Source organism: Chelmon rostratus, chromosome 8 (assembly GCF_017976325.1).
Source record: "Chelmon rostratus isolate fCheRos1 chromosome 8, fCheRos1.pri, whole genome shotgun sequence".
Classification (NCBI taxonomy): Eukaryota; Metazoa; Chordata; class Actinopteri; order Chaetodontiformes; family Chaetodontidae; genus Chelmon; species Chelmon rostratus.
This window is the reverse complement of record NC_055665.1, coordinates 8,347,195-8,369,182: the sequence shown is the minus strand read 5'-3', so window position 1 is coordinate 8,369,182 and position 21,988 is coordinate 8,347,195. Positions and strand designations below refer to the sequence as shown.

Genomic DNA, 21,988 nt, shown 5'->3' with positions numbered 1-21,988 from the left:
AATCAATTGTGCATCATTATCATTGGTTTTAGGTCGAGTGAATTAGACGTTTTAATTAGCTACCTGTTCAGGTAATCTAAACTTCTGGGGTGATGTTATTAATTATATGCCAGACTCGCAAGATATTAATATTCAAATCTCCTCACACCTATTTGCACATTTTTTAAATTTAGCAACCAAGCCCACACAAACGTTTCTCTTGCCGCTGTGTATAAACCAGAGATTGCAGAATTGCAAGTTAACATTGCACCGAATCATGAATGTTTGCTTGACTCTTATCCCCGCTGCTCATGCTGCCACGGAGGAGTGTGTTTCACTCCACTAAAATGAAAAATAAACAAAAATGTCTTGTTTTGTCGAATTCTGCTGCTAGCAAGCATTTTGACTAATTGCCTGTAATGAAGCAATTTGCCGGTAGCTGACTGGATTCAGTGGTTGAGTTTTGGTCTCTATGACAACCAGCTGTCTGTAATTAGTAAATCAAGCCAGGGCGAGGCTTCGGGCAGTCATAGTGGCTGCAGAAGAAGTCAGGAGAGGCAAATGTTTTGGTGTTGACGTGAACTTTATGCCGACATGACTGCAGGGATGTGTGTACCTCTGGTGGTTTTTCTCAGGTATTTCAAACCTGAATGTTTCCTGTGGTTAGAAAACAATCATAGCTGCTCTGTGCTGTGCTGCTTGGCTTACAGTGTTTGCTGCCTTTTGCAGCTCCGCTGTGCTTCACTCCGTGTCAGCTGGAGGTGTTTATTGTGCTAAAACAGCGAGAGGTATGTAGTGTGCTTTGATTGATGTTGCCATGTTCATACAATTACCAATTAGCAGGTATATGACATTTCAAAATAACAAACAGAATGAATAAAGTTTGAAAATGCAATGAAAATGTTGTTCTGCCGTAGCCCGTGCAGCTGCCTTGGGTTTGGATTATCCTGGAGTCCATGGCGCCCCGGCTCTCTCTGGACCAGCTCACGATGGGATGCACACCGGCGCAATGCCATTTTGGCCTCAACCTCATAATAGCAATAACCGTGAATTGGCTGAGACTGAACCTAACATGGCCTCCTACATACAAAATCAACCGGGAGTGAGATCCTTTGACAGAATACAAAAACAAGCTCACCCCAGGAGTTCTGAATCTACATTTCTACCGAGCCGTGGCACTTACAGTCAAGTTCAAAGTGAGTACATCGCCGACCAAGTGCTGAGACCTCCCAGAGGACAGCCAGTTATTAGCCGCAAGTCCAATTTTGAGGAGGTCAAGCATGTTGCCCCTCTAACTGTGGCTGTGGCCCCGGGCCGGTCTGACCTTGTGAATTGGGATCCTCAAGGTCGCAACAAACCACTCTCATTTGTCCACAATGAGCACGACCTTGCTGTTGATGAGTCTGTCCCAAATAAACGTGGCGTGCCTCTGAGTGGGCTCCCCCTGCCCCAAAGCCGGGGTCATGGCACTTACCGGAGGGGTCTAACTGGGTATGGCCTGGGAAGACAAGCTCCTGTCCACGGTTCATCTGGCTTCACCGACAAAGACCGCGTCAGAGCGATGACTGTTCGAGCTCCCGCTGTTGGTGGACTGAAAAGGATTTGGTTCCCCGGCCTTCTTGCTCAGCCCCTGCACAGAGCCCTCAATGTGAGACAGTTTGTTCAAGGTAACCCTGTTCTTAGACGTATGACAAAAGCAAAATCGGGTCCAGTTAGAATAAGTCAGTGAGCTAAAGGGGTCTGACACATAGCTTGGCTGTCTTGTCAAATAGTGTCCCTGTGAGGAGTTCCTAAAGTTAACAGGCAAGCATTTTTGCGAAGGAAAACTGATGTGATTTCAGAATCTATTTGTCTGGTTTTCTCTAACCTTTACTGAAACCAGCGACGTCCATTTTATCTGTGTACAAGCTCCTGCATTGCTGTTTCCTCACCTGTGGCTGTGAAACAAGTGGCATCATACAATAAACATAAAATTACAAATGGTGATCAGTGTCAGTGCCTCTCTCCCTTCTTTCTCCCCTCGTCATAAATGCCTGGATGTTACCAGAGTGCCATCTGTTGGTTCTAATGGGTAGATGTCCTTTTGGCTCACATTGTTGCACACAGGTGCTGCTAAACAGAAGGTCAGCCTTTGACAAATCCCATAATCTGTTTACAATCTGCTGTTTGCAAGTACTACTAGTGGTTATGCTAATTTCTCCCAATAACCTTGGTCTTTCGGTGACGGCACGTCTCACCGGCGGTCTGGCATTTGTGATAGAGGAAATGAGGTGTTAAAATGCAACCTGAGATTTTAAATTTGGATAAGTGTCAGCAAATATTGAATATTCATCCTCGCACTCATTCGTTTTCCGAAGGAGAGCGGGAACAAAAAGCACAGGTGGATTTTCTAAGAAAGAGTGATTGAAGAAAGGCTCCACGTGTCAACCCCTGGCTTTGATTCCTCACTCAAAGACATTTGACTGTGTGAAAGAGTCGGGTAAGGCAAGGCTGGCCAATGACTGACCCATAAATCAATCAATCGGGGGGCAGAAAGTGAGCCGGTTAGGAGCACTCATCCGGAACGTGAATAGGGAAATCAGCGACGGAACAAAGTAAAGCAATCAAGTGTTTATGGGGAGCAGGATGGAAGGCAGTCATGAGTGGCCATACATCACACAGGATGTCAGGTTGGGAAGAAAGAGGGGATGCTTGGCAGCCGCAGGCGGCCGGTTTGAAGCCCACCTGGAGACCGCACACTTGGTGATCAGGCTAAATGCAAAACCTAGAAGTAGATTGTGCATGTTAATTTGCTTTAAACTAGTTTGTGGAGGGAGCGTATGTGCTGAAAGTGGCAGTGTGGAAGGTGCACATGTGTCGCCTTCTGTTCCAATCGTCACTGTTATAATCATAACACGTGAATGCTGTTTGCATATGCATTTAATTCACACGAATCTAACATCTCTGTTGCAGTGATTCCTGTGAAAGGAGGGCGAAAGCGTTAGCAGGTAGGAGGGTCAGCTGCGTATATCTTTAATACAGCAAGTGCAGATCGGCAGCAGCTCGCAGGTTTGATGTCACAGCGTGCAAGACTGAAGCTTTATTAGCATAAAGTGACTGACAAATAAGTCTGACTTCTCTTTGGAGCCTCTGATAGTTTAAGTCAGCTTTTACAGTCGGATAAGATGATCGACAAATGTTGCATGGAGATCAGTGAAGGGGTGGGATTCATTTACATTAAGCACGGATTGGCAGTTTGGCCATGTTAACAAGGAAGACATGGAGAGGGGCTAATTATCCACACAGGTGCACAGAAGAACACGTCTACCTGTAAAACCACACTGTTACTATGACATTTACAGGAAAGACCTTTCGCTGAGGCATCGAGGGGTTTTAATTTGACTTCATGGTCATTCTTGAGGCTGAACAATTCTGTATATATTTCTGTTATGCTTTTTTTTTTCAGTAAATCGCCACCATAAACTACAATGTTGTCAACCTGCAGGGCAAAATAACTAAAATGTAGCTGTTCTTTTGCTATTGTGTTGTGAGGTGGTAAGGCCCTGAGACAGACTTAAATCAACAGCTTGTTGACAGTGAACAGAAATTGAACAGGTAGCACTTGTTGCTCAGCTATTGTGCTTCCAGAATATGTTCCTCGCTGGCTGCACCGCTATAGATTGCGTAGCTTGGGAAGTGAGTCTATGCTCTTTATCATGTTCGCCTGCAGAGAGAATTTATGCTCGCCTAGAAAATGTGCGAACATTGCTTATGCCGTCACAATGGCTACTTTTGTGCACGGTGAACAAAAGCAAATGAAAAAATGAACTGTGCCAAAACAGCTCTGTAGACAAGTTAGCGGCTATACTGTGCACATTTAGATATGAGCAGCAGTAGATAATAAATAACACAGCAGAGCACACAGGCCGCACCAGCACTCTGGTTCCTGTTGGTTGCTTCAGTTTATCACTGAATAAGGTTTTAAGTCGTTTGCTTTCACAAGCTGGCACTCCGTGTGCTGGCATCCCCGACAGACTTCAACACAATGGTCCAAAGACCAGTTTAGTTTTGATGTCAGTGGGATCATTGTCCACAGACCAACACACAGTAAAAGTTTATAGGGCCCGCAGAGGAAGCCGTGCCACTCAACTGAGCCGTCAGTGGAGCCTGTGCTGCGGCCCGTGCTGTTGGCTTTAGGCTGCAAAGTTTTACAAGTGCTTCAACAAAAATGGGCTAAATGTCTGTAAAAAGTTTAATGTTTGGATATGAAGATTATAAAGGTCATCCATGCGCACACGGACAACGCATGCATTCTTTATCAGTGCATGGTGATTCAAAACTGAGACAGCTTCGCAAACCTTTCCATGGCGGTGTGTTCAGGTGTTTCTTGGAAGTTTTTGTTAATTATATTTGACATCATGATATAAGAGGGAAGACTTGAAATCATTCACAACTGCAAAAAGGTCAAGAGTGACATGAGACCTTTTCCACTGCTATACTTGATAAAAATAAATCAGAACAAATTACTTACAAGTTAAAACTAAGATCAAACAACTTACGATTCCTGGAATGACATCACCAAAAGACGAGGCACCCATGTTGGTATTCTGTGGTCTTTGTGGGTGTAAATATTACACACCACTGTACCGCTGTAAGTCCTGTTTGTACAGCTCTGTTCTTGAAGAACAGCCACACGAGCTGTTGGAATTGCTGTTTGCCAGCATGTACCCTCTGGTTCACACCCAACACACAGCCCTGACGAACTTGTTCTGAGAGGTCGGACGGTGCTCTTATCTCTCATCTATTGTGTGCTTCAACAAGTATCAGTTGTACTTTTCAGCATCTGCTGAGCTCAAAATATACACTACTCAAAAAAATAAAGGGAACACTAAAATAACAGATTCTAGATCTGAATGAATGAAATATTCTTATTAAATACTTTTTACACACTTTTCTTTACATAGTTGAATGTGCTGACAACAAAATCACACAAAAATTATCAATAGAAATCAAATGTATTAATCCATAGAGGTCTGGATTTGGAGTCAAGCTCTAAATTAAAGTGGAAAAACACACTACAAGTTGATCCAAGTTTGATGTTATGACCTTAAAAGAAGTCAAATTGAGGCTCAGTAGTGTGTGTGGCCTCCACGTGCCTGTATGACCTCCCTATAATGCCTGGGCATGCGCCTGATGAGGTGTCTATCAGAAGTAAAGAACGTAGAGGCTTAATAAATACCTGTTTAGCGGGGCCCCGGTTGCTCATCTGGTCCAGCTTGATGCCGCATTTGTTGCATGTCATCACCTTTTAAAAAACACCTGTTTAACGAAACTGCTTGTTTCGTAGCTTTTTATTTCCGTGGTTTCCAGCCTGGGGCCTGGGACCCTCCAATGGGTCTTGAGTTAAATCTTAAAGGTCACTAAATGATATCAGTGTCCCGCACAATTCAATTGACTTTTCAGTTGTTTTCTCAACCCTCATCTCTGCCTTCTTCTTGTGAAACGCTTTCACCTCTTCATGCCACTCAAGATTGTTCGGCTGAATCCCTCAAAGGTGGCAAAATTCTGCCGAGCCGTCCGCAACCACAACCTGTGATGATGTGTCACAAGCAGACGTTTTTCTAAAGGCTCACATGCCGAAAAAGAATCGCTGCTGTGTTTCAGTGCAAATCTCTGACATCTTTCACACGTATGTTTGTTTAACTTTTCCCACCTCACAAAACGAATCCATCACTGTTTTACCAAAGCTCATTCTTGTCCTGTGTGTTACACAGTCCCAGGGAAAAGCAGTTAATAACAGCGTGCGTTTGTGCTGCTGTGTTTGTGTGTGCCTTGTAATGTGCGATTCCTCCTCATGTTCCTCTCCACTTGTTGTCCCACACGAGGCTCTCGGTGAGCCCACTATAGCCTGCCAGCACAACTGACCTGTGGTAAGGGGGAAATCAATAGTCAATTCCATTTTGCAGCCAGCGTGTGACAGGTACTAGATAGGAGTGGATTGGGTGCATGTAAGGAGCAGGAGCGTGAGTCAGAGCCTCTGACCCTCTCCCTCCCTCCTTCCTTCTCTCAGTGTCTCGCTGTCTCGCACGACCAAGCCTCACGGTGGATACAGCAAGAGGCCACGCTCTTCGGTTCACAGCGGCTCAGATCTATGTAATCACATTAAAGCATCATCTAGCATGAATGTTGAATATGACAGATAATTGTGATTATGACTGAATCAATATTATGTGCCAAACAGCACAAGGGCTTGTTTAAATGATGCAGACGCATTGCAACAGAGACATTAGATTTGCACAGATTAAAAGCATATGGCGGGACACTTTGTTCCGTGCATATGCAAACAGCATCCATTCACATGCAATGATTGTAACAGTGATGATAGGAACAGAAAGTAAAGCACATGCACCTTCCACATTGCCACTTTTCGGGACATATGGTCCCTCCATCTGGGAGTTTTGATGATGTGGGCAGATCGTACAGCACATATCTGAACTGTCGCTGCAGAGCGCATACAGTTTCAGAAGTCTGCACGAATTCAGTCCGTCAGTTGGTCCAAGCTGAAGCGGCTACTGAACAGATTACCACAGTGATCCCCTGTTTCCTCCGGCACCACCGTGAAATGGACACTTCTGTTTTTCAGTGAAATATTACAACTGCTGTTGGACAGATTTCCTTGAAATTTGGTACAGATGCACATGATGTCCAATTCCAGGAAAAATAATTGGACTACTTTCTTGTCAAAGTGCCGTCTCCAGAATCAAGGATGTGCTTTCACACTTAACTTTAAATACATTAAAGCCACATCTAATAATTTAATGACTAAGTGTTAAATTAATTTTTAATGTAGGTATAATTGAGAAATAATAGTAGTCGGTATTTCGTGGACATATTTATAACCTCAACTCCACTTTGTCACGAGCATATTAGCACAGCACACGTATGATGAAATTCACCTTTTTCATACTAGTCATATTTATTCATTCCGGTCACCCATTTTCAACAGGTTGTTGTAAAATTACAATTCTTCTTTGTTTTATTCCATTAAAATTTAATGACGTGATGGCCAAATTTTATTTACCTTATAGTGGACTAAAGTAAAAGAACATTAACAATGTCCTGTCCAGTTCTAGCTGGTCTGGCATCAGTAGTTACAGCTGTGAGAGGAGTATTTAAAAGCACATAAAAATCTCTGACCTCTGAGCTTGTAGGTCATGTTTGAGAGCACTGTAGTTGTACTTGCTGTTCTCGGGCACAGTACATTGATTTTGACCTGTGTGGAGAATCGCACTGTTTCAACAGAAGGCACTGGGCCTGAAATATTTCTCGATTTGAATCCATGATTAGCAGAAGCCGTGATTACGGCAGTTGTGATTGCAGTTAACCACTGTAATTCTCTGTGTAATAGTCGACAGATATGAGAGGGTATTTCCAGCGGTGACTAATTTGGGGTTAGTCACATCTCTAATGTGAATAAGAATCTAAAGAGGAGACAGCATTCTATTAAGTACAGTACAAGAGCCGTAATCAAACCTAGCAAAGCTTCATCAGTTCAACTTAGCTTCGGGGCCCTCAGCTAATTTTACTGCTCACTGAAACGTAGCATGTAATACCCAGTGGATGGAGAGCACTTCGTTCATTACTGCTGATTAGGAAAAAAGATCAAGCAAAATATGTCAACGCATGATAACCAGTTAATGTATTTTTAATTAGTGTCTGCTTTTCTTTCCTCCTGTTGATTCCTATTCACAAACCTACCGCCGCATGCGCTTAATTCCTCCTCCAGCGGCCTCTTGATTAACAGTTAGCTTCCATTATGTTTTTGAGGGCGCCGGAGTGACCGAGCGGGGGATGCAGCTGCTAGATTAGCAGCTGAGTGGGTGAGCTCACTGGCTCGCCTCGCGCACCGTTTGAAATGAGGCCTCAGCCGGAGAATCTTTTTTACAGTTTAATAAGCTAATAAACGCGATATGGCAAGTAGTTTCGAGTGCCCTTGGGAGGTCAAGGCACAGTTTACAATCCCATTTAAGAGCCTGTTCTATTACCATGCTGACAAAGGCTTGGACAGGCTCGGAGAAGGAGATGACTGTGATTTGAGGCAGTCTTGGTGATACAGGAGATCTGCCACTTCAAAGGTCACGCTCGACAAAGAGGGGTCAGCCCGAACCAGACTTACTTCATTCCTCAAGACGTATCCATGGAGTCATATTAGGGCATTTGACAGGAGCCATATTAACACCTTGTGGAAAAAAGACTGTAACATGAAGTTGAAATACCTCCGATACAAGCAAAGAGAGACTCAGAGATTGACATTTAATCAGCTCAAATTGAGGTTGTTCTTATTACTCCATCAGCAATCACAAAGCTAATATACTGCTCAAAAAATAAAGGGAACACTTAAACAACACAATCTAACTCCAAGTCAGTCACAATTCTGTGAAATCAAAGTGTCCACTTAGGAAGTAACACTGATTGACAATCAATTTCACATGCTGTTGTGCAAATGGAATAGACAACAGGTAGAAATTATAGGCAATTAGCAAGACACCCCCAATAAAGGAGTGGTTCTGCAGGTGGTGACCACAGACCACTTCTCGGTTCCTATGCTTTCTGACTGATGTTTTGGTCACTTTTGAATGCTGGCAGTGCTTTCACTCTAGTGGTAGCATGAGACGGAGTCTACAACCCACACAGGTGGCTCAGATAGTGCAGCTCATCCAGGATGACACATCAATGCGAGCTGTGGCAAGAAGGTTTGCTGTGTCTGTCAGCGTAGTGTCCAGAGCATGAAGGTGCTGCCAGGAGACAGGCCAGTACATCAGGAGATGTAGAGGAGGCCGTAGGAGGGCAACAACCCGGCAGCAGGACCACTACCCCTGCCTTTGTGCAAGGAGGAACAGGAGAAGCACTGCCAGAGCCCTGCAAAATGACCTCCAGCAGGCCACAAATGTGCATGTGTCTGTTCAAACGGTCAGAAACAGACTCCATGAGGGCGGTCCACAGGTGGGGGTTGTGCTTACAGCCCAACACCGTGCAGGACGTTTGGCATTTGCCAGAGAACACCAAGATTTGCCTCTGGCGCCCTGTGCTCTTCACAGATGAAAGCAAGTTCACACTGAGCACACGTGACAGACGTGACAGAGTCTGGAGACTCTGTGGAGAACGTTCTGCTGCCTGCAACATCCTCCAGCATGACCAGTTTGGCAATGGGTCAGTAATGGTGTGGGGTGGTATTTCTTTGGGGGGCCGCACAGCCTTCCATGTGCTCGCCAGAGGTAGCCTGACTGCCATTACGTACCGAGATGAGATCCTCAGACCACTTGTGAGACCATATGCTGGTGTGATTGGCCCTGGGTTCCTCCTAATGCAAGACAATGCTAGACCTCATGTGGCTGGAGTGTGTCAGCAGTTCCTGCAAGACGAGGGCATTGATGCTATGGACTGGCCCGCCCGTTCCCCAAACCTGAATCCAACTGAGCACATCTGGGACATCATGTCTCACTCCATCCACCAACGCCACGTTGCACCACAGACTGTCCAGAAGTAGGCAGATGCTTTAGTCCAGGTCTGGGAGGAGATCCCTCAGGAGACCATCCAACACCTCATCAAGAGCATGCCCAGGCGTTGTAGGGAGGTCATACAGGCACGTGGAGGTTACACACACTGCTGAGCCTCAATTTGACTTCTTTTAAGGTCATAACATCAAACTTGGATCAGCTTGTAGTGTGTTTTTCTACTTTAATTTTGAGTGTGACTCCAAATCCAGACCTCTATGGATTAATAAATTTGAGTTCTATTGATAATTTTTGGTGATTTTGTTGTCAGCACGTTCAACTATGTAAAGAACAAAGTATTTAATAAGAATATTTCATTCATTCAGATCTAGGATGTGTTATTTTAGTGTCCCCTTTATTTTTTGAGTAGTGTATATTGTGACAGTAATACACATCACCTGTCAAGACTAACTGAATTTGTTCCAGATTTGATTATTTTTAGCTTTTAACTTTTCACCTCTCTTCTTTCATGAATTTGAACACCCCACTTTTCTTCCCATAACTGGGCCCCACCAGTCATGTGTTTTCTTCCTGGAAAATAGTGAAGTTTCACAAATCCAAAACAAGGACGTCGCTGCTGCTGCTGCTGCTGCTTGACTAACACACACATATGTCCCCCAGTCTGAGCTGCTTTGAGCCACACTGTTTCATCTAGTGCTATCAGGGCTGATGAGAGCCTCTCGTCTTTCTGGGTCTGCTGCAGCTGCTGTGTGGTGAGTGGCAAGCCTCTCTGATGGCTCTCCTTTATCTTCACATCAAGCGATTTGCTGGTCCTTTCATTTTGATGCTTGTGCCAGATTGAAAAGGGAAACTTCACAAAACTTGCGCCTGAACGACACAGGTTCAGGCCCGGGAGCTGCATCTTGATCCAACTCACTGGCCGCTCAGCTTAATTTCATTTAAAACACTCGCTTAATCAGATTGTTTTTGGCTGCTCTGTGTTGAACTTGTGCCATTTGTCATCCTTGGCAGTTTCCCGTCTACTAATGCCAGCAGATTTTTTAACTAACATGAAACGCCACAAATACACAGGATCTTCAAATATTTAGGATTTAGAGAGGAATTTTAAAACAAGATGGTCCTTTTAAAGTAAAAGTGCTTGAAGTTTAATACTCAAAACATGTCAAATTAAAACGTATTCAGGAGTTTTGAGATTGAAAATGTTTATTGCTGTTTTTAGCTTTATTTTAATACAAACTATGATTTTGTGAGTTTTGTCGTTGCGGCATCCCTCCAAATGGTGACGGTGTCACTGTAGAAGTCGAGTTAGCGTGTAAACGTATGGAAAACATGTTTGTGTACTGGTCATCCATTAACAAAAGAGGATGTGAAACTGATTACTTTACTACTTTTCAGCTTTTTGGACTTTTACAGCTGCTGACACTGAAGGTCACTATGGCTGAGATTGAAGAAGCTGTTGTGTGATTAATAAGTGTCCAAATGCAAAAAAAAACTTCATGAATGCTTTTTAGATTTCTTATTTAAAGCACAGTGCTTAGTGTGAGAAATAGGACCAAAAGGGGGAAATAGTAGCAAGTTCGTCATTACACTCTGTGTCGAGGATATTGCCAAATCCTGAAAGTGGGCGTTTGGTAACCCCCAACAGCAACGGGAAAGGAAACATACGGTGGCTGTGGCACAGTGTTTCTCCGCTCACAGTGACATGACTCACTCAGGCACACAAATGAATCCAGATCACATATTTGCACTGATACATCGGGAACATAATTGGCCAGCGCGGCGAAAACAGCCAGTCTTGTTTTACCGTCTTTATTTTAAGCATATCGAATTGTGTTTGTTGACAAAATACCCTCCAAATTTGAAAGCATATCTCTCCCTCTCTCTGCTTCCCTTTCTCTCGATTGCCTTTTGTCAGAGCCACAGGCAATTACCTTTTAGTAGTAAGCAGAAATTGTAAAAAGGGAAGCAGAAGGGAAAATGGAGGCCTTTATGCACACGGCTGATAAGAAACAGGGAGAAATGCCATTTCTTTTCCACTGCTTTCACACAGGATTCTCCAAATGGTGGGTTATTGCAGACTGAGGGCAGCAATCTGACTGGGAGTTTGAGTGATAGTCACAAATTATTGATCTAATACCTCCTTGTCTTACGAGGCTGCTCTCAGTTTGACATAAACTTTCTGCCCAAAGGTAGAGAGCTGTTCCAGACCAGAAATACTTGGAAGCAGAATTAATGGAAGTCTAATTAAAAACCATCTCAATTTGTTGCTTTCGCCTTTGAAGAATAAGCTGAAGTCTGTTGACAATAAACATGTAGATGCAGCCAACACGTTTTGGCCTGAGGAACAATGGGCTTCTGATTCTCCAATTTCTCACCACGATTAGTCAGGGAGACCAAGACCGAGTGTTACGAGACCAGAGGAAGTTTCTTAATGCTGTGGTCTCAGTTACTGGCTCTGTTTATGTAGGTGTTCGTGTGTTCACGTGTGTGTGTGTGTGACCATGTTTGTGTGAAATTTCTGCCGGTGGAGAAATCAGTAATAGTCATCTCCCACAATGTCTCATAACAGATGGGTTTCCTCCCTTCTGAGCTCTTAGTAGCAATATGATTTTTAGCACCACTTAATAATGAATTGCTAATTGTATCCACTTTAGTGAATTAACAAGTTTCAGATGAGTTATTGATCAATGGTACCTCATTCCATGCATGAAATGGCATTTTAAATGTTGCAACTGACACATTTCACCTGTTAGCCTCGCTTGTAATGCCGCTAATCAGCTGCAGCTAGAGATTGTTTTCATAATTGAGCGCTTTTTATCAGCCGTTTGGTTCATAGAAATGAAGCTTCCCAGAGCCCAGAGTGGCATCTTTAAATTGCTTTAAATTGACATCCAAAATGTGTCAAACTTCAGGGGAAAACTTCACGCTTTTAGGAGCAGGACCCAGGAAAAACTGTGGGTTTGGTGCTTTTTGCAAGATAAATGATTGGAACAATTCATGGATCTTACAACAAACACATGTGACGTTACATGTGAAATCTCTGTCTTACATGTGAAACTCACCTGAAAATGACTGGTTTTTAACACATGAAGTAGTTTTGCGTGTTTGTCATCATCATTCATCATTGAGCGTTATGTCAGACTAATGACTTCTTTGTGTTTCCCCCTGCACAGCACAGAGAGACAGAAATGCTGTGAGACATGTCTGGGTCTTCTCTGCGTTGCTTTGTGAGCCTGCAGCCAGAGTTCAGGGAATTCTAGCCTCCCATGGTGAGTGTTTCAAAAACGCGTTCCTCAAAATTAATTTTCACAGCACCTGTGCCTGTAATGTGAGGTCCCAACTGAGTCTCAAATTTAAGAAGCAGGTTGTTGACTTAATATCATAAGTACAATATGCTGAAGGAGCGCTCCCATCTGCTTAGCTTACAAGCTCTTCTGCTCATTATACATGACCAATCAGCTATGGAGCACATGCCCAACAAGGCTTCTAATAACTGGGAATTACAATCTTCCCGTCTGCTTGGAGAAGTTTTATCCCTCTGATGGAATCATATAAGATGAGAGCTACAGTGTGTGCCAACAGCATAGATATATGCCATTTTATGTCTATGTCATTTTGTAACAGCTAGCAAAGCTTTAAATGTCCAACCCACTCGCCAGAACAAATGTTGGCAAAAATCAGCTCAAAATATACAAACTTTACATGTATTTACATTTTGATTTTTGGTTTTATGTTGTGACATTGCTCTGGTTAGATTTAGGCACAAAAACCACATGTTTGGGCTTCAAATACCCGGTTTAGTTGCCACAAACACAGCAGCAGCAGATCCCCTCCTCCTCCTGATGAGAAAAACTCACCTCATATACATGTACCAGCAATCTGAACTACGTCGCTCTGATACGTACTGCAGAAACGTTGATATGATGCATATGAGATGTACCTATTTAAAGTGCCTGTGGTTTGCAGAAACGTAGTGCCACAATTTTATTGTGACAGGGCTGAAATGTGACATCTTTTGTGTAGTCGTGTTGCGTGAATTTGGACCTAAGCTGTCTTGGATTTTTGTATTCACAAGTGTGTCACATGTCAGTCTTTGGGGTTTGTTCTCTATATGCTCTGCAAAAACCTCACACAGATGGAACTGCAGATTTCTTTGCTTCGGGAAGCGGTGGACGCATTCTCTAGCCGTCTGTTCATATTGAAGTATTATGCATTATGGAGATCACATCCTTGCTCACATCAGGCCGTCATAGCGACTCAAAATACAGCGTTGGTGATGTATTTTGAAGAGACAGACGTTATCACTCACAATACCTCACCGCGCACAATGTAGAGGGAAGGAATGGCAACTCAAATATTGTTTTGATAGGTCATGAGAGTTTGTAATTTAAGAATAATGCATTTCATTTTGGTTGCCTAACAGGTTTTATCGTCATGATATCCACGTGGGTGTCAGTGATTGTCATGTTGGTGGCATTTGTGGATGGAGCCAGAAATGGTAGGAATGACATCTAAATGGAAATTCCTAACCAGCAGTTATGAAGACAGCTGTTATTACTCAAGGCTTTTCTTTACAGTAGTAATCATTTATCACAGACTGAGCATTTACAGTTAAAATTCTCTTCTTCATGCCACATTTTAAATGAATGTTCTCATTGACAGAGGATGTCATACAGCCATGCGCGAAGGTCCAAACGTCCAGCTCAGTGGTGCCTTTCGGGTCACCCGTCACAGCCACATGTGTCATCAGAGACAGCTGCCCTCTGGTCATCGGACACGCTGTTCGTATCGAGTGGCGCCTCGGCGATCGCCTTCTTCCCAGCGGCCCCGTGGCCAATGAGAGCGGCAGGGTTTCCGAGGTTGTTATACCGAGCTTCAATCACACCAGGGCGTTCCTCACCTGCTGTGTCCAGGCCTCTCCTGCTCAAGTAGTCGGAGGAGTGGAGATCAGAGCCGGATGTGAGAAAGATTTCGACTTGCATGTTTGTCCATTCACAGGAAAAAAAAGGAAGCATTTTTGTGTTGGGTTGAGCTCAACATAAAAATGTGAAAACAGAACTTCAATACCAAACAATTAACTTTAGAGGTGCCAGTAACTTTGTTTTGTCATCCAAGAGATCACACATTTTAGTGGACATAGATAAGATAAGATAAGATAAGATAAGATAAGATAAGATAAGATAAGACAAGATAAACTTCATTAATCCCCAGCTGGGGAAATATAGATGGAGCACTTGTTCCCAGGCTGGGGGTCTTTTTTTAATACAGTAGGCTTGTATCTCAGCATTTCTTTCATTTCTGCAAAGAAAAATGCAAAGTTTATATTATTTTTTCAGTTAGAAACTAAAAATAAATCCTACAAGATAAGGAAACAGTGAGAACTATATTGGCAGAGCCAAGCATAAAACGATCCATACTATAGACAGAGATCTGTATAAAAAAAAGTTCCTAATAATATCAGGAAAACTCATCTCTGATATTCACAGCAAAAAAAAAAACCTGGCCAAAATTTATCCAAAACCCTCGTTTCACACAAACTTCCTGCAGTTGTTCATGATTTGGGTCAAATGTAAAGTTTAGCAGTGGTGCTGTGCTGTTATTGTTACACACTGAATTTAATATGAAATGTCCATGAAGTATGTCTGTTAGTCAGGGGGTGAGGAAGAACTGAAGTTTACAACTAAAGCAGCAACGATTGTATCTGAAAATTGAACTTTTTAATTTCTATACTCTTTTTGCCCATAATTTTTATTATCTAAACTATATTTCCATATATTTTGATTTATTTATTTGTCAGGGGCCTAGTGCAAAAGCATTAATAAAGAGATCTTTGTAGTATTCAACAGTACAAACATTGCTACAAATAAAACAATTAATACAAATAAAGGTTCAAATACAACATATACTAAATATGTACAAACATTAATATAAATTTCAAACATACAGCAAACCCTGTGTGATAATATAGATCCTCATTCCTCCATTTATTCCCTATGATGCATGAATCCTGTGTAACTCCAGCAGGAAAATGTGTGTGTAGAAAGCAAATGAAGAGCACTTTCCTTCATAACTCCTTAGAAAAGCCTCATCAGCTTATTGTTTCATCTATAGATCCACCAGAAGCACCACAAAACCTCAGCTGTCAGACAAACCTCACCACCCCGAACACCCTGACCTGTAGCTGGGACCCTGAGCAGCAAGAGACCCATCTACCCACAAAGTACACCCTCCACACCCAGATATGGTAATAATCTGCCTGTAAATAGCAGCTGCCAGGAAAGCATTGACACAGTTACCAGAAAGAAAACATCACTCTGGTGTCAGAGATGTTAAAGTGTCATTTACTAAACATGTCTGCGAGGTTGCCCAACTGTGTTTCCCACTTTCTAATTTCCTCATTTCAGGGATTCAAATGAGAGCCATGTTTACGAGCTGCAACCAGGAGTCCACCACTACACCATCCCTCGCTCTGGCTTTGTCCTGTTCTCAGAAATGGAAATATATGTGAAGGCGGTGAATGAACTTGGAGACGCAGTCTCAGTACCTCTCATTTTGGAACCCGTCAGTGCAGGTGAGAATTATAGAAAATATGCATTGATTCAATGTTTTTTTGGATCGTTTCTATTGTGGGTAAGCAGTGGTCTCATTTACCAGCCATGAACCAGTATTCAATAAAATTATTATATTGTCCTGCACAATCTTTAAAGAGGGAACTCATCATTTTACACATCAAAGTCTGTTTCCAGAGGGAGCTGTGTGAGGTCTCATAAATGTCCTCAAGTGATGTCACTTGAGTCAGCAGCTGTCGAGGCTGAAGACTACAAGTTTGAAACTGAAACAAATATGTGGGTGTAAGAACGAACTGATCTCAACAGACCTCAGTAGCCTGCTGCTCTTCTCTGCTAGAGGCTAGCACCTCAAGGCTTGACGCGATGCTCACTTCCTATGTGTTAACTGTTCAAAGATGCAATCTGAGAACATCCAAAAAGATGTCAAGCAGGCTGAATATGTGGTCTTGTTTGGGACAGGTCGGGGAAAACGGTACAAAGACAATATTTCATGCTTTACCTCATTAACTTCATTCTTTTTTGCAAGTATCTGCTTATTCTGAATGTGATGCAACAACATGTTTCAAACAAGTTGGAACAAGAGCAACAAAAGACTTGGAAAGTTGTGGAACGCTCCAAAAACACCTGTTTGGATCATTCCACAGGTAAACAGGTTGATTGGTAACAGGTGATAGATTGGGTTTCAAAGGGGCATCCTGGAAAGGCTCAGTCGTTCACAAGCAAGAATGGAGCGAGGCTCACCACTTTGTGAAGACATGATTGTATGAAGGATGTTAATAGATGGGTTCAGGAACACTTTGTAAAACCATTGTCAGTAAACACAGCTTGTTTGCAAATGATTCTTTTTATTTCTGGTTTATTTACAACTTTTCTGGAATCGCGATTGTAAACCATTGTGAGTCCTTCATTTCATAGAAGTGTAATTCTAAATTGGTGCAGCACTCTTTCACTTCTACTTCTCTTTTTTTCCCTTTCATAATCTGATGTAGTCCCAGTTGTGCCTCTTATGTATTTGCCATTACGTTTGTGTCACCAAGCTGAGAATCACTGTTTAACAACACTGTTTTGAAGGTATTTCCTGAATCCTCACTCTTCTAACATTTTGGATGAAAAAAAATGAAATCTGAAAATTATGTACATTGCATGATAAAATTACTTTTAACCTATTTCATAAGTTGCAATATATATTTTCCTATCCAAGGGATAACATCTACCTGATATAACATCGATATAGACAAATATAACTGATAGTAAAGCTTTTTGATTTTGTTTCACGTTGTCAAATTCAGCCACCATGTTTGTTAGGATTAGAAAATATTTTTTGCAACCTCAGAAATTGTCTTTTTTATCTTGCAGTGGACAGAATATTTTTTTATCCAGGCCGTTAAATAGTCTGAGGATTCTGTAAAGACCAGCTGTCGTTAAATTTCTCAAAAATCCCCAGTTATAGATTTTTGTATTTTTTTTTTTTTTTTTGGAAAAACTACTACTTCAATCCCATGTGAACTTTTTCTGCACGGATTAGAAAACCTAGAAGAATTATGTGGGAAAAAATGAATTCCATTAATCACATCATGCTTTGTTTTATTTCAGCTAAGTTTGACCCACCGACGATTCAGAAGGTTCAAGCGGTGTCTAAAAAGTACGGCTGCCTGAAGCTGAGCTGGAGCTTATCTCAGCACCAGGCCTGGATGCACAATTACCGCCTGAACCTGGAAGTCCGTCTCAAGACTGTTACCAGAAACCAAATTATTGAACAAGTTGTGAGTGCAATTCATTCCAGTGTCAATATCATCTGACAAATGATGTACCTTTAATGCAGGAGCTATACGCAACCACACAGTAGCATTACCTGCTTGAAGTTCATCGTGAGCATGCCTGGAGTCAAATCTGTATGGTTTGTGTGTTCTGTTCCATATGTTAGATCCCAGTGAGCCACGTTAGGCCGAGCAGACCTGTGGACCAGTGTCGCCTCCTGCATGGGACTCAGTATGTCGCCCAGATTAGAGTGAGATACCAGCAGAGCCCCTGGAGTGAATGGAGCAGCAGCCAGTCTGGAGTCACCTTGGAGAGCGGTGGGACTTAGATCAATTCAGAGTGACACAATCAGTCACTGTAACGTTTTCCAATCTATTCCCTTTCCTTCCATTTCCTGGTCTTTTCAATATATGCTAATGTCATGTTCTACATCTCTCATTGCTTTGCTCTGTAGCGCAGGCTGAATTGATGTATTGAGTTCTGCCACACGCTCTGGCAGTGAATCCATAGACCTGTCTTCTATAGAAAAGTTGTATTTTTTAAAAGAGTGAGGAGAGAGGTGCAGGCTTTTGATGCGCCGCTAACCTGACAGCCGCCTCTTTCTTTTCAGCTCCCACTGGACGCTTAGACTGGTGGATGAAGGTATCAGGGGATCACATGCACAAACAGCTCAACATAGACTTGTTTTGGAAGGTACACGCATCACACATGCTGCTTGACACCTGTCATAAACTGACGTATTTTCTTTTATAGCTCTGGGTGAGTGTGTGAGGTCTGCCTTTAAAATACATTCTCGCTTTTTTTTTTTTCAGCCATCAAAACAATTCCATGCCAACAGCCAAAATGTGTCATACATTGTCTCGGTGCAAAAACTGCCAGCTGAAAAGGGAAAGGTCTGCTCTACAATGGGGAATTATTGTACTTTCCAGCTTCCCACAAGAGCAAAGAAAGTGTATCTGAGAGCTGTAAATGCAGCAGGGAAATCCGCCCCCACTGAAGCTCGGATTTACCTACCTACAGGTAAAACTGACATCCTTAAACCGGCTTGAACTAGGTTAGAAAATGGCTCAAGTGGGATAAAGGTCAAGACATTTTTCTAAAAACGTGTTCGATGCATTTTGTGCCTGCAGCTCGTGCAGCGATATCAGACGTCTCAGTCATTCCTCGGGATGACAGATCCCTTCTGGTCCAGTGGAGAAGTCTGGTTTCTTCCAGTCCGAATGATTATGTGGTGGAATGGAGACCTTTGTTAGAAACAGACCTCTCTCTCACCCAGTTTGAAATAACAGACAGAAACCAGACAAGCCTGGTTATAACAGGTATGTTTTATAGCATTTGTACTGCAGGTTTTCTGATCCGTGTCCTTCTTATTTTACTCACCTTTTATTTAGTTTTCCTAATCTGATGCTCATCCTTTCCCATGAGAATTCCCGCTTATGCAAGGTCTTCTTTTTCATGCGCACGACCTGCCTGTACACACTGTTCGGAGCTTACGGTTGCTGATACATTCTAACCTCTTCGCTCTCATCAATAGGCAGCTTTGAGCCCTACAAGCCCTATGGGATCTCTGTGTATCCTAGGTTTAAGGGCGGGATAGGCCTTCCTCAGACTGTTAATGCCTACTCAAGACAAAAGGGTAAGTCACCAAAGACGCAAAGAGGATCACACATAGAGCAGGCAGAGGTGTGAGAGTCAGGCTGCCTTAACTTTGAAGAAGTGGGAAAAGAGTTTGCCACGTGAATAAAAAATATATATATTGTGCAATCCATCAGGCACAGCTGATACATGATGGAATAATGCCCTCTTGTGGATAGACATGAATCATTATTTTTGCTGGCTTGAAGGCCCACTACAGTGACTCACTCATGTTTCCTTTTCAAGCTCCATCCATGGTTCCAAAAATACGAATTAAAAAGACCTGGCAGTCACACATTGAGCTTACCTGGGATGAAATACCGTTAGACCAGAGGAACGGTGTCATCCAGAGCTACAAAGTCTTCTACTGGACTGAGAAGGGACCCATTAGCGGTAGGTTAAACGCCTTCATTTTACTGCTCTAAAATATTTTTGTAATGCACTTGATGCCATCTGACGTCTGACTTTTCCTTCAGTTGTGAATGCTGACCTGGAAGAGAGAAGAGTGGTCCTGAAAGACCTGAAAACTGTGTCTGTGTATGAAGCTTTCATGATGGTTAGCACGTCTGGTGGAAGCCTGAATGGGTCAACAATTCATTTTGACATTGAGCCCTTCGGTTGGTATCATTATTTGTTTTTCTGGAGACATGACAGAGATCAAGAGAGTGTGTATTCCCACACCAGATATTTCATTCACTATATGTGTTTCTCCCTTCATAGATGCTGTTTCTATTGTGATGATTGTAACTGTGTGTGGTGTTGGACTGTCAATGTTGATTATCTGCATGGTCATGACTTGTTTCTCCAACCACAGAAGGTGAGATCATTACCACATTGGGGGCTGTGAAGTTGTGTTATCTTTTATTCTCAAACCCATTTCACTTTCTTTTGCAGGTTGAAAGGACGTTTCTGGCCTGTTGTTCCAGATCCGGCTAATAGCAGCATCAAGAGATGGACATCAGAATCAACACAGGTGCAGAAAATTTATCTGTGCAATTAAATGCTTTTATGCAATTAGTTCCTTTAGGTTAAAGCTGCGATAATCAATATTTTTATATTAACAATGGATCAACAAGGAATTGCTCAAAGTGATGAATTCCCCTCTGGTCTATGTCGCATTTTAGCATCTTTCAGCTTGTTGTTTCGCTATTACAACCCACAACTTTGCTGTTTTTGTACATTCTCAGTTATGTCCTCCTAGTTTCCAGCTGCAGGCAGCTGTTTTCTGCAAAACCACTAGGATAAATCCTCTGTACGCTCCCTGCCCAGCACTAAACAGCAGCCAGCACACTAGCAAGTTAGCAGCTAGCTGGTGAACACAGTGTGGAGCATTCAGCAGCTAAAGAGCCAGATCTTTCCCTTAGGTGTTGGAGACCAAAGCAGACCTATGAGGAGAGGAATATTGGACTTGTGGTGGGCACAAACAAGACTCCAAATGAATCATTATGTTGCTACACATCTGCAGGATGTGTATACAAGCAACTGTTTGCTACATTACTAACTTTATGCCAGTGTAGTAATCACAGCTTGTTCCACTGCCACCACATGGCACAAAAAGCCATTAATGCTGCTTTAATTACCATATGACAAAGTACATGCCCTTTATTTTAGTCACTTACTAATGAAAGACATTGGTGACTGATTTGTTTTCCTTTTGCAGGATACATATCTTGCCTCAGACAGTGAGGAGCCCAACCCCATATACCTGTCCCACCTCAGCTTCCTGGATCTCCCTGTGAAACTAAGCAAAGAGGACAATGACCCGTGGTTAAGCAGCGCAGAGGACACAAGTGACCTGGGAGAATCCATTTGTGGTTCCCCATTCAGCCCTGGCTACTCCGGCTCAAACAGTGGCTCTGTTCCTTATGCTACTGTGATATTCCCAGGTCCATGCAACAGCCCTACAGCCAAAGCTCCTCATGTCTACCTGCGCTCTGAGTCTACACAGCCGCTTTTGGAGACTGAAGAATCCTTCAGTCCAAAGTGCTACCAGAATATGGCAACTAGTGGGATACAGAAGGAGCAATGTTTTTTTGGACTGTGCCATGATTGTGTAACCAAAGAATCGCCAGACCCAGGCATCCTGTGGGACGACTTTCCTTTTCTACAAGCACTAACCATGAATGATACTGAAAAAGACTAAAAGTGCTTTGCTAATTGTAAGAGTAAATGATTTGCAAGATGTTCATGTAGATCTGAGTTTGTGTAATGAGCTTATTGTGATCAGTTGATTCATTTTACACAGCTGTAAATGCATGCTAGATCTAATCCTAATCACTCTGATATATAAAGATTATGTTGTCCACGCTTTGTCCGTAGCACATTTTTTAGATATGTCAATTCTTTATAAAATAAACCTTTTACAGAAGAAAATTTTGATATTTTTGTGGGCTATATGTGAACTTTCTCAGAAATACTTGTTTTTTTTTATGCCAAGGAGACATCTTTGAAATAAAAAAATAATAAAAATGGCTTTTCCTACTGACTATGGTTGGTTATGCTGGTTATTCAGCTCTATATACCTCTGCGGTTGGTATGTACCTACTCTGTTTG

At 42.5% G+C, this 21,988-nt stretch overlaps 1 protein-coding gene across 1 annotated transcript; it reads left to right on the top strand.

Annotated features, from left to right (window-relative positions):
- The first annotated feature begins 10,081 nt into the window (after positions 1-10,081).
- csf3r (colony stimulating factor 3 receptor (granulocyte)) lies at positions 10,082-21,921 on the top strand. Its single transcript, XM_041942576.1, has 17 exons — positions 10,082-10,225; positions 12,647-12,742; positions 13,897-13,971; positions 14,136-14,432; positions 15,585-15,717; positions 15,878-16,044; positions 17,636-17,805; positions 17,967-18,117; positions 18,411-18,493; positions 18,613-18,820; positions 18,931-19,119; positions 19,335-19,436; positions 19,682-19,828; positions 19,912-20,052; positions 20,156-20,252; positions 20,330-20,408; positions 21,096-21,921. Exons 3-17 carry the CDS (start codon positions 13,908-13,910, stop codon positions 21,576-21,578), a joined length of 2,511 nt encoding a protein of 836 aa, XP_041798510.1. The 5' UTR covers positions 10,082-10,225; positions 12,647-12,742; positions 13,897-13,907; the 3' UTR covers positions 21,579-21,921.
- The last annotated feature ends 67 nt before the right edge of the window (positions 21,922-21,988 follow it).